Genomic DNA, 13,708 nt, shown 5'->3' on the forward strand with positions numbered 1-13,708 from the left:
TTTACATTCAAACATAAAGTAAATGTTCTTATAATGTTTTAAAGGCAGCAAGGCAGTGTTGTTTGAGCTTTGGAAATGACAGCTTACAACCATGACGTCAACAGAGGAGTACAAATCTCCGTTTGTGCCGTGTACACGCATACGTTGACTGGAGAGTTTTGGAACTCTACACTTTGGCCAACGTTTGCAAAAGTCTGCATTTTTAAGGACAATAATTATGCGTTTGCGTGTGGACAAGAGGCCAAAACGCAGGGATAAGTATGCCTTCATTAGGCATCCCTGTTCCTATGGACATGGCCTAATAAGAAACAGTTAAATTAATTACCATTACATTAATCAAATTAATAGAAATGTTTTCAAAACTGGAACTTAAGTGCCTTAAAATAAGAAGCTGATCGGATCGCTCGGTGAGGTGGCTTGCTGCTGTCAGCCAAATTATATAACAGTCTGAATTATTTTTACAATAAATAAATCAATTGACGTTTACTAATTGACTTTATAATCGTCCATATCCGAATTGCGATGCATCTAAAAATCGCTTATTTCCCCCACCTCTACTACTGACAAATATAAGTTGCTAGTACTACGCTACTTTGTATGAGAAATGGCACCAGCTGAGGATGCATTTGCATGTACACACCAGACTGCCTCACAACAAGAAGATAGAGGATAAATAAACTTATTGACTACAATATTTGACTACAATAGCGGACTCGTGCAAAGCTCTTTGGCTAAAATTCTACACCTTTTTTGGCAAGAATATAGTGTGTGGGAATCTCCATATGTCAATAGAGATTGCCTTCACAGGATAGGGGGTTAACCAGAAGTTAATCCTAGCCACGACCAAACCCTAACCCTTGGGAGTAAACCAACCCCTCACCCTAATACGATTTAAAATTGTGCAGTCCGAGTAGTAGACCAAACACAATTAAAACAAAAGCAAAAAGTGAAGTGAATTTATTCATCCATCCAACTTCTACCGCTTATCCAAATTCAGGTGGCGGGGGCAGCGCCCTAATAGAAGCCCAGACTTCCCTCTCCCCAGCCACTTTGTCCAGCTCCTCCTGGAGGGGTCCCGAGGCATTCTCAGGCCAGCTGGGAGACATAAGATGTGTTTAAATTTGACAGTTGCATCCTTCGCAGTGCGCATTTGTGGAGTGCTAACGTCATCGCAGTGTGCGAAGACTGTCCAAATTCAAAAAAGCTCACTCCACACCGCATTTTCCTGAAGGAACTCTCCTGAAGGAATCAATAAAGTACTATCTATCTATTTATCTATCTATCTATCTATCTATCTAACTATCATTCATATCCCAAGATCATTTGACCACTCAACTCTGAAAATTATTTTCAACATGGCAGTGCTATGCGCAGCAAAAAATGCAACTTTAAAATGTAATTATAGCTTTATTTATTAATTTAAAACACCTAAAACCAGACATGTCAAGCTGGGCTGTCAGTAATGATATACATTTGTATTAAAATATGAGACCTCGACTATTGCAATGTTTACTGACCTCCATGCCTCTTGCTCATTTCTTTCTTTAAGAAGTTGACGTAATTATATCCTACTAATGTGTGACGGAATAGTAAAGTATTGTAAATGTGTGCATCAATGTACCGATATTAGTTATTGCTGTTTTTTTGTGTACATTTGCATGTTATTTGAAAATGTTTACTTTTACAAATGATTAATATGATCCTGCGTTTAGCTTTTGTGTTTTGTTTTCTGATTTTGCTGTGAAGAACAATCAAAGAGTTGAACAAGGGAATTCAAAGGACAACAAACCAAAAATAAATGACACAAAACACCCCTATGGATAATCATTTAAAAACTAAATATCTTTATAATTTTTATAAATGAATAAACTTGTGCTGTAACGGCAGTTGTGATTAATTTCCTTTGTCTTCATTGCAAATACGGATATGATAATAATATCATTATGCCATCCTAATTGATATCCCACCCAATATTTACTATTGCTGGGTATTGTGTTTCATCTGACATCACATTGACAAAGATAAGACCTTCTGGAGTAAAGTTCTATGGTCAGATGAAACAAAAATTGAGCTGTTTGGCCACAATTCCCCAGCATTAATGTTTGGAGGAGAAAATGTCAGACCTTTAATCCCAGGAACAGTAGTATTATGCTCTGGGCCTGTTTTGCTGCCAATGCAAACTGGTGCTTTAAAGAGAATTAATGGGACAATGAAAGAGGAGGATTACCTCCAGATTCTTCAAGACAACCAAAAATCATCAGCCCAGAGGTTGGGTCTTGGGCGCAGTTGGGTGTTCCAACAGGACAATGACCCCAAACACACGTCAAGTGGTAAAGGAATGGCTAAATCGGGCTAGAATTAAGGTTTTAGAATGACCTTCCCAAAGTCCTGACTTAAACATGTGGACAATGTTGAAGAAACAAGTCCAACAAATTTAGCTTAACTGCACCAATTTTGTCAAGAGGTGTGGTCAGAAGCTTGTGGATGGCTACCAAAAGCGCCTTATTGCAGTGAAAATTGCCAAGGAACATGTCACCAAATATTAACATTGCTGTATGTATACTTTTGACCCAGCAGATTTGCTCACATTTTCAGTAGACCCATAATAAATTCATAAGAGAACCAAACTTCATGAATGTTTTTGAGAGCAACAAGTATGTGCTCCAATCACTCTATCAGAATAAAATAAGAGTTGTACAAATTATTAGAAAGTCAGGACAGCAGCCATGGCATTATGTTCTTTACAAGTCTATGTAAACTGTTGACCACGACTGTACACTATATACCTTGTGTATATATTACCGATAAGAGTACCAATAAATACAGGTATTGGTAAGAAACATCGACAAGGGTATTGTATCTATAAAATCCTAACGATATACATCCCTACCAACAAATATTAAATCTAAAGTGTGGCAAACGATTGGATATTTTAAAAAGAATGGTCAGTAGGATTAAAGTACGGCCTCAAGCCGGCGATGAGGGAACTAGGGATGCTAACGCTAGCAGAGCATCTGGCAAGACAAGGGCACTGATTTGAAAGTCTTCCAGCCCCAACTTTGCGAGGTAATTATAGTATATACAATCAGTAATTGGCAGAGTGGTATTTAGAAAAATATTACATTTTCTTTACTAAAGCTGCTGTTTATCTTTGTGGCACTTAATTGTATATTGCACTTGTGTTACTGTGGTGTTATTAAACATCTGCGTGATGCACAGCTTGCTTTTCTATGTATTTAATTGTTGCTACCTGAGCAAACAAGAGTAAATACTGGTAGCTTTTACAAAAGTGTTTTGTTTACATCTTTTTGTAAAGTTTATGGATTGCAATGCCTTGAAACTGATGGTTTTACTATTTGCTCATAATTTATACAGGAACCGCCTAATTTAGATGTGTCTATTTAAAGGGGAACATTATCACCAGACCTATGTAAGCGTCAATATATACCTTGATGGTGCAGAAAAAAGACCATCTATTTTTTTAACCGATTTCCGAACTCTAAATGGGTGAATTTTGGCGAATTAAACGCCTTTCTGTTTATCGCGCTGGAGGCGATGACGTCAGAATGTGACGTCGCCGAGGTAACACACCCGCCATTTTCATTTTCAACACATTACAAACACTGGGTCTCAGCTCTGTTATTTTCCGTTTTTTTGACTATTTTTTGGAACCTTGGAGACATCATGCCTCGACAGTGCGTTGTCGGAGGGTGTAACAACACTAACAGGGAGGGATTCAAGTTGCACCACTGGCCCGAAGATGCGAAAGTGTCTGCCGCCAGACCCCCATTGAATGGGCCAGAGTGTCTCCACATTTTACCAGCGATGCTAAGGCAGACATGGCACAGAGATGTATGGATAACCTGCAAATGCATTTGCAACGATAGTCAACAAAATCACAAAGGTGAGTTTTATTGATGTTGACTGCCAGCTAATGGATGCTAACATGCTACGCTAATGGATGCTAACATGCTATTTACCGGCGGTGCTAAAGCAGACATGGTACAGAGATGTATGGATAACCTGTAGATGCATTTGCAACTATATTACGTTTCCTTCCACCCACATTTAATGCGAAAAAAACACATACCAATCGACGGATTTAAGTTGCTCCAGTGTCAAAAGATGTGAAAGTCCTGATCGTTTGGTCCGCACATTTTACCGGCGATGCTAACGCAGCTATTCGGCCATGCTATGGCTATGAATAGCGTCAATAGCTATTCGCTCAATAGCTTCAGTTTCTTCTTCAATATTTTCATACTCCAACCATCTGTTTCAATACATGCGTGATCTGTTGAATCGCTTAAGTTGCTGAAATCCGAGTTTGAGTCCAAGCTAATGTCACTATATCTATCCATCCATCCATCCATCTTCTTCCGCTTATCCGAGGTCGGGTCGCGGGGGCAGCAGCCTAAGCAGGGAAGCCCAGACTTCCCTCTCCCCAGCCACTTCGTCTAGCTCTTCCCGGGGGATCCCGAGGCGTTCCCAGGCCAGCCGGGAGACATAGTCTTCCCAACGTGTCCTGGGTCTTCCCCGAGGCCCCCTACCGGTTGGACGTGCCGTAAACACCTCCCTCGGGAGGCGTTCGGGTGGCATCCTGACCAGATGCCCGAACCACCTCATCTGGCTCCTCTCGATGTGGAGGAGCAGCGGATTTACTTTGAGTTCCTCCCGGATGACAGAGCTTCTCACCCTATCTCTAAGGGAGAGCCCCGCCACACGGCGGAGGAAACTCATTTCAGCCGCTTGTACCCGTGATCTTATCCTTTCGGTCATGACCCAAAGCTCATGACCATAGGTGAGGATTGGAACGTAGATCGACCGGTAAATTGAAAGCTTTGCCTTCCGGCTCAGCTCCTTCTTCACCACAACAGATCGGTACAACGTCCGCATTACTGAAGACGCCGCACCGATCCGCCTGTCGATCTCACGATCCACTCTTCCCCCACTCGTGAACAAGACTCCTAGGTACTTGAACTCCTCCACTTGGGGCAGGGTCTCCTCCCCAACCCGGAGATGGCACTCCACCCTTTTCCGGGAGAGAACCATGGACTCGGATTTGTAGGTGCTGATTCTCATTCCGGCCGCTTCACACTCGGCTGCGAACCGATCCAGTGAGAGCTGAAGATCCCGGCCAGATGAAGCCAACAGGACCACATCGTCTGCAAAAAGCAGAGACCTAATCCCGCGGGCACCAAACCGGAACCCCTCAATGCCTTGACTGCGCCTAGAAATTCTGTCCATGAAAGTTATGAACAGAATCGGTGACAAAGGGCAACCTTGGCGGAGTCCAACCCTCACTGGAAACGTGTCCGACTTACTGCCAGCAGTGCGGACCAAGCTCTGACACTGATCGTACAGGGATCGGACTGCCATAATAAGACAGTCAGATACCCCATACTCTCTGAGCACTCCCCACAGGACTTCCCGAGGGACACGGTCGAATGCCTTCTCCAAGTCCACAAAGCACATGTAGACTGGTTGGGCAAACTCCCATGCACCCTCAAGAACCCCGCCGAGAGTATAGAGCTGGTCCACAGTTCCACGACCAGGACGAAAACCACACTGTTCCTCCTGAATCCGAGGTTCGACTATCCGGCGTAGTCTCCTCTCCAGTACACCTGAATAAACCTTACCGGGAAGGCTGAGGAGTGTGATCCCACGATAGTTGGAACACACCCTCCGGTCCCCCTTCTTAAAGAGAGGGACCACCACCCCGGTCTGCCAATCCAGGGGTACCGCCCCCGATGTCCACGCGATGCTGCAGAGTCTTGCCAACCAAGACAGCCCCACAGCATCCAGAGCCTTAAGGAACTCTGGGCGGATCTCATCCACCCCTGGGGCCTTGCCACCGAGGAGCTTTTTAACTACCTCAGCAACCTCAGCCCCAGAAATAGGAGAGTCCACCACAGATTCCCCAGGCACTGCTTCCTCATAGGAAGACGTGTTGGTGGGATTGAGGAGGTCTTCAAAGTATTCCTTCCACCTATCCACAACATCCGCAGTTGAGGTCAGCAGAACACCATCCGCACCATACACGGTGTTGACAGTGCACTGCTTCCCCTTCCTGAGGCGGCGGATGGTGGTCCAGAATCGCTTCGAAGCCATCCGGAAGTCATTTTCCATGGCTTCCCCAAACTCTTCCCATGTCCGAGTTTTTGCCTCTGTGACCGCCGGAGCTGCACACCGCTTGGCCTGTCGGTACCTGTCCACTGCCTCTGGAGTCCTATGAGCCTCACTATATCTTGCTGTGGTATTCCCATTGGTTGTTTACATTGGCAGCACTGTATGACGTCACAGGGAAATGGCCAGTGTCTTCGCAGAGAGCGAAAATAAGGGACTTTAAAGCTTTATTTAGGGATATTCCGATACCGGTAAAATTAAAAAAAAAACTTCAAAAAATACAACAAGCCACTGGGAACTGATTTTTATTGTTTTTAACCTTTTTGAAATTGTGATAATGTTCCCCTTTAAAAAAAAAAAAAAAGACAATTACATTGTTCTGAGCTGATACATGATAATTTTTTCATCACCATGCAATGCTTCCATTTGTATCAAATCGCAATGTTTTAAAAAGTATTTTAAGTATATTGTATCAGACTAATGTATCTATACGGCGTGGCGCAGTGGGAGAGTGGCCGTGCGCAACCAGAGGGTCACTGGTTCAAATCCCACCTAGAACCAACCTCGTCACGTCCGTTGTGTCCTGAGCAAGACACTTCACCCTTGCTCCTGATGGGTGCTGGTTGGCGCCTTGCATGGCAGCTCCCTCCATCAGTGTGTGAATGTGTGTATGAATGGGTAAATGTGGAAGTAGTGTCAAAGCGCTTTGAGTACCTTGAAGGTAGAAAAGCGTTATACAAGTACAACCCATTTAACCCATTTATCATTTATATTCATATTGAATTGCCATTGAAGGTAGAGATGCATACCCCAATCAATTACAATTTAGATTTTACTAACAGAGCACAGGTTCTTATTGCATGCTTTACATTGAAGTCATTGGAAGTTAGTGTCTTGTCCCCATGCAGAAAAAAGCTTTCCTGATATTCTTAACTGTAACATCAGAGTACAGTGCTAAGGCTGTAAATAAAAGTTCTTCAAAGTGAAGGGAAAAATAAATATTGTGTATGTGTGTGAGTACCATGCTTTGGATCCTGTTCCAGTGCAAATACTGAGGCCTGAACTCTTCTGCTTTTCCCATGGACCGTCATCCACAGAGATCTCATAGTACGATGCTCTGGATCAAAGTAACAGAATGGGAGCTAATGTTGATTTTGTCACACAAATACAAATACACACATTTACATTTGCATATATAGTATTTCAGACTAGAAGGCGCACTCAAAATCCTTACATTTTCTCAAAAATCGAAACTGCCCCTTATAACCTTGTGAGCCTGATGTATGGATTAATTCTGGTTGTCCTTACTATTTTATTTGGTAACTGGTGTAATGATAAGTGTGACCAGTAGATGGGAGTCACACATAAAAAATACACGTGGACTGCAGGTTGAAGCCTCCTGTTCATAGAAGCACAGGTTAGCAAGCAAGCCTAAAACTTTGGTATTTCCTTGACAAAATAAAACATTACACAAAGCGCTAAAAAATCTCTAAAAATGTTTTAGTGCGACTTTGGTAAGCCACGCTGCTTGATGGATTGTCGCCGCATTACAGCTACAGTAGTAAGATGTGCTGTGCGTCAACATGGTATCATTATGGTGTGTGTATTAGGACCCCAAAATGGCACCTATTAGTAGACATTATCTGGCGTTTTGTATGCAAAACCAACTTTTGGTTCCTACCGTTATGTATTTGGGATCTGCATAAGTCCTGAAAATTTGCATGTGTCCGGAATTGTAGCCAGGCGCCATAGTCAAGAAACTCCTCCTTTTTACTCGTTGTGGGGCATTCATCCTCCGCTGGTGTCATTTGTAATATAAAGTAGCGTACAGTTTTAACTTATCTTTCATTAGCCTGCTAGGGAGGTGCTAAACACTACCGGTACAACAAAAATGACAGGAAGAAGCTGTGGAAGTGGAGCCACGTAAAAAGGAAACACCCACAAAACGGCAGATCCTGAGGAGATAGTTAGAAAGAGGCCTAGAAGATTGTCTGTAAAACATAATTTATGCAATATTTTGACCAAAGAACAACTATTATAAGTAGACCACAAAGAACTGATTTAAAATGTGGTACAAAAAAAATCATATTACCCCTTTAACGTGCCTTATAATCCAGTGCGCCTTTTGCATGAAAATAGACCTAAATAGATCCCCTCATTGGCAGTGCGCATTAAAATAAGGTGCGCCATATGGTCCGAAAAATATGATAGACACACACAAAGACAGAGTTGATAGGACTATTTTGTATAACAAGTACCTGGAGGACAAAGATTCTCCAATGAAGATTTCATTCAGGCTCCTGATGGGAAGAAGACTGGGCTTAGAGACGCTGTCATTCAGTATTCCCATCTCTGTAAACCAACCCAAATTACCAGAAGAACACAACCATTTAAGACCGATCTAAACAGAAACACCAGAGAAGTTGGTAATACAATACTGATACCTACTCTGCTGGTTATCCATGGTGGTGATGCGATGGGCTTGGCTGTGCTGCTCCAGGCTCAGCTGCTGCTCGTGCAAATCTAGAGAAGTGGGATTTATGCCGGTGCCCTCAAGGTGCAGTCGAATCCTCTGACGCCACTGCCACCTGAATGAGAACAGATGAGGTAAGGACCCAAGAGGAGCAAGGTAAAAAAAAAAAAAAAAATGTTCTGAAATTATCTTTTTAAACAAAAATAATCTTGGTTTCACAGCAAACATGCCAACCACATAGCCTCTGTGTTGTACTAATCAACTTTCTAAGGCAGGGGTGCTTGAAGAAAGTTCTGTGGGCCAGTCGTTTTGTTTGGCTTGCCAAAGGGTGGCTTCTTGAATGTATTACACATTCATATTGACCACTTTCAAGCTCCTTCAATCATTGATGGCATGTCCACAAGGATAACCATTTCTCCAATTTTCCACTACCTACTATGTGGCAGTCTGGGCTAAACTCCTCACTTATGGTGCTGCTGTGCGCCTAAAATTGCTGGGTTTTCCCCACAGCCCATTGGCACATTTTCACTTAGGTCCTTAGAGATAAAAAGTTTGGGCACCTCAGCTCTAGGGCTATACCAAGGATATGTTATTTGTGTGTAACAAGTGCAGCTCACACACATGTACACCTTAATTATGCAAAGTGCTGCTGTCTCTATCTTCCGACCCTAGTTTGATCCCCAGCCAGCGCGAAGGGGGCACATCAAGGCAGGTTGCGTGTGCATCTAGCAATACTGCGATTACAAAAGTATTGCTTAATGTTTTATAAATAATAAATGTTATTAATTTCAAATGTTAAAATAGGAATGAAAGACTTTCATTAAAATTAATTTAACTTAAGTTTGTTCTGGGTTTTTTTATAAGTAACGTAACTAAAGTTTGTATAGCATGAAGGCAATGCTACTTTATTTACTTTACAGTACTCTTAAGATTTTGTCAGATACTGAAATAGATTAAAACAAGTTGATCAGCAGCCTGGAAAGGATTTGACATCTCCATTTGATCCTAGATTTGAGAAATAAAATAAAATACTTCAAATTGAAATGCAAAACTCACATATGTTATATGACAATAAACGCACTTCTGCAAAAGAGAGAACACAGTATTAACTTTTGTGTCAACCTCAATTTTACTGCTCTCTCAGCATTGCTGTTAAATTATTATAGATCAATATATTATGAGAGTAACACCACTGGCTATCAAATGTTGCCAATAATGGTTGAATGAAACAGATTGTACAAAATATTTCTACATTTTTCATCATTCCAAAATAAACTGCATATAATTTGTTCTGGCCGAATATATATACACATACATTTCTGTGCACACACAAAAGTATTACTAGAGAAGTGATCAACAATTTGCAGTCAATGATAGCAATTGTTTGCAGCTACATTTTTCCAAATCACTATCATTAGCTGACCAAGCACACATCTAATGTGTGTGTGTTATGTGGGGTATAAATTATATGCTCAGAGTAGGAAAAGTGTAGGATATAATGCTTGGAACCTCAGGAACCTTTCGGAGCTCCTCCTAGCTAGGCGAGACTTTTCTTATCTACCAGGAATCTTTTTGGGGGCGGGCTCTGCTGCCAAACCCCGATTGGTGGAACACAGTTGGGGCCGTTCCTAAAACTAATTTTTCAAACACCACTACCGCCATTGAAATATACGTGGTGACTTGTTTATTTTTTTATTTCTTGTGTATTTCTATTACAACAAACTTGACAACAGAGAGAAAGAAAAACGAAAGAAGCTTTCGAAATGCAGGAACTTTTGTGGGGCATCTTTGTGCTGAATAACGCTATTTAGTAGAACTATTTTGGAGTGTTTTTACTAAGCTGTAGTCTTTAAACTATATGCAGTTTAATGTTGTTTATTAGTTGTTACAAACTTCATTATGTTCCTTAAAGCTATGAGAAGTGGAAAAACTCTTTAAAATGTATTTACGAAGTAGTATGTAGCTGAACTCAAAGCATCGACCTCACCTCCTTACTACTCTGACTTCATTGGATAAATGTGGAAAAAATGAGGCAGGACACAATTGGGACAAAGGTAAATAACATAAAATATTAACTATTTACTTTATTACATGTTTTAGAATTAGTCAATGACACGCCCATTTGTGTAGTTATTAACTTCAACCCGAGTGAACAGAATACCAATGCTAACAAGCTAACGCTAAAGCCAATGTTGTTGGCCTCAGATAAACCTTGACATTTCTTTGTATACAGGTATATTGTTATTTACATCTGAAAGGGACCAAAACTGATCCCCTGACCCTCATGTATTAATCATTTACCGAGACGACAACTTTCTGATTGTTGGACAAAAGCCTGACTTTTTACGAAAAATCAATACTTTATTTTTTTTAAATTATATAATCTTGCATATGATTGCTTTGTATTTAAATTACTTTTTAGTAAAGATAACTGTGACATAATATTGTCTGTATGATTACATGGTATCAGTATAGAAATATAGTAAACCAGTCCTCCATACGTCATCAGCCTGGTTTGTATAAACTATACTGAACTGTGAAAATTGATAGAAACACAAACCACACATTTCTACAGGAACCTACAGATCCAGGAATCACAGGTTACAGGAAACAGGTGTTCCAGAAACCAAAGGAAAAGGGCCTACACAGCAGCTTTAATAGCGACGTAAATGTGAAGAGCGACAAAAAGCAGTTCACTAAAGAGGTGAATACTTATTGAGTAAATACACACCTGAACTCACCACGGCAGAGTTTCCCAAGTGCCTCCGGGAACTTGCGAGTGTATTTAACAGGTAAGCACAGGTGACCTTCTGACCTTTAGTTAAAAGAAAAATGCAAAGAATGATACAAAAGTAAGATGGGCAGTTAGGTTTACATCTTGTTACCACACGTGGAAAGTGGAAGAGGATGGTTACTGCAGGAGTTCAGGTTTGGACAATATAGGAGCTTCCCCAACAACATATCATGACACAAGAACGGGCTTGCTTTCTGACATTTTTAGCTTGTATTTTGCCTAATGTGAGAGTGACAATTGATGCTAGTAAGCCTGGTTAACCATTGCTAACAGGCAAACAATGCCTAGCAACAATAATAAACAACTACTTTCCAGCACAGAAAGTCCAAGAAGACAAGAGGTGTCAAAAGAGATAAACACAACCAGGCACAAATATACAAAAGATTGTAGCATTACAGGTACAGATCATACAATTACAGAATTATAAAGGGGCAAATCAATTTAGTAAAAATAAAGAACTAAGCTCCACAATAAGCTAATGCAGTTATCAGGATGGTAAGGAGACTCTTTAGGTGGCCAACTTTCTGCAATCAAGCTTCACACATTTTTTAAAGAAAATGTATGCATCATCGCTGATTAAATTAATCATGACGTCAAGATATATGCTGACATCACATTGGTTACGCCACATTAATATTGGCAATCTGGGGATAGTTCTGAAACTCCTTGTTGGTTATATATGTGATAAAATCCCTAAAAAAGTCTCTAGCAATCCAAGTCCAGTTCAAATAGTGCTGTGTTGTGTTGTGTTATACCTCTCAGGGTCTGTGTTTACGCCGACAACTGGTTTGTCCTTGCTTAAAACCTTACTGGCAACAAGCAACATTGTCCCATCACCTAACAACACAAAGTGCAGTAAGATAATAGGCATTATGTATTTGAATACTTGAACTTGAATCCTTTGTTAGTCAAACAATGTGGGTCAGTCTGTTTATTATGTATGCCACCCCAGAACAAATACTGTAGCATTTAAAGAATATGTTTTGTTCATATTATATTGCAGGTACATGACAAATACAGTGTTACGTTGAAACGATTAATCGATTAGAAAAAAAGTTTACATTTTTCTGTTGCTTCGATTAATCGTTTGATGAGTGCTACTAAAATAATGGATAAAATCTGGACTTCAAATTCGCAGACATTGTTTCCGCATGAACACTGCATAATCAATTTTGGATGCATTGCAATTTGGACAAGGACGATTATAAAATAGATTAGTATATGTCAATAAGCAATAATAGATTAATTTATTGTAAATTAAGTTATGCAGACAGTTCTAAAATTTGGCTGACTCCAGCGAACCACCTCAATAAGAGATCCGACTTACGTTCCAGGTAAATTTCCATTAATTTAATGAATGTGGGAATTAATGAAACTGTTTCTTATTACAAATGCACTTTGTAAAAAAGTTGCACATGCTAATTTAGTTAAACGAAAAAATAAATGTAAAACTGCATCAATATACATAAATTAAAGATGCATTAATAATTGATTTTTAAGAATTATAGCTCCAGAATCGTAATCGAATCGTGAAGTGAACCAAAGAGTGTCCCCTCTACTGCATAGACAACACGAGTGGTGGTGTTGGTACTGGGATCCGGGTGGCGGACGACAGCTGTCTTTTTATTTATTTACTTTCTTTATTTTTATTGATGCGCATGTTAAAAAGTACACTTTCAACTTTAGAGATGTGCATTTATTAGAAAAAAATAATGAAGAAAAAACTGTGTTTAGTCCAACTATTTTTCCTAAAAAACATTGAGGCTATAAGATGTAATCCATCCATCCATCCATCTTCTACTGCTGTGTTTTATCCAATTATTGGAAGAAATCAATCGATTACTAAAATGATCAATAGCTGCAATCCTCAAAATGGATCGATGAGCATATAACAAACATAATTTTTCCTTTATCTTGTTGGCAAAGACAAGTTTGAACGTAGAGGTAACCGGAGAGGCACCTTTGCACTTTGCTTTTTCTTGAAATCAATAATGTTTCTCACGATCTTTATTAAGTGCGAGAACTTTCAACTTTCTTCCGCCTCATGATGGATGATTCTGCAGCCGTATTCAAATTTTAAAAAGAAACGTGCAGTGTAACCGTCTTAAGTTAGCAGATAACAACTTAGTCAACCAGTGATGACGTCACAGACGGACCATGTTGCTGGGAGAGAATGACTTCCGGGTGGAAAATTGAAAGCATGATAACACAGGCACATTTTGTAAAAATTACACCTTACAAACTGTTGAACTATGGCTACGCTTTGAAAACACAACAACACTATATAACCAACTAGGGCTATGTGCTACGGACGTTAT

The 13,708-nt window shown here is 40.3% G+C and overlaps 1 protein-coding gene across 2 annotated transcripts in view; it reads right to left on the reverse strand.

Moving 5' to 3' along the window:
* The window catches only part of nadk2 (NAD kinase 2, mitochondrial), a 40,536-nt gene that overhangs the window by 21,887 nt on the left and 4,941 nt on the right, over positions 1 to 13,708 (reverse strand). The window contains exons 4-8 of one of the 2 annotated variants that reach the window (XM_061876792.1): positions 12,146 to 12,227; positions 11,328 to 11,411; positions 8,568 to 8,711; positions 8,382 to 8,423; positions 7,145 to 7,240 (exon numbers count right to left, since the gene is read on the reverse strand). In XM_061876792.1, coding sequence (XP_061732776.1) covers positions 7,145 to 7,240; positions 8,382 to 8,423; positions 8,568 to 8,711; positions 11,328 to 11,411; positions 12,146 to 12,227 — 448 coding nt within the window. Of the gene's footprint in view, positions 1 to 7,144; positions 7,241 to 8,381; positions 8,476 to 8,567; positions 8,712 to 11,327; positions 11,412 to 12,145; positions 12,228 to 13,708 lie in introns of both variants that reach the window. The other variant, XM_061876790.1, reaches the window with a different exon arrangement.

This window comes from Nerophis ophidion, linkage group LG17 (genome assembly GCF_033978795.1).
Source record: "Nerophis ophidion isolate RoL-2023_Sa linkage group LG17, RoL_Noph_v1.0, whole genome shotgun sequence".
Taxonomy (NCBI): domain Eukaryota; kingdom Metazoa; phylum Chordata; class Actinopteri; order Syngnathiformes; family Syngnathidae; genus Nerophis; species Nerophis ophidion.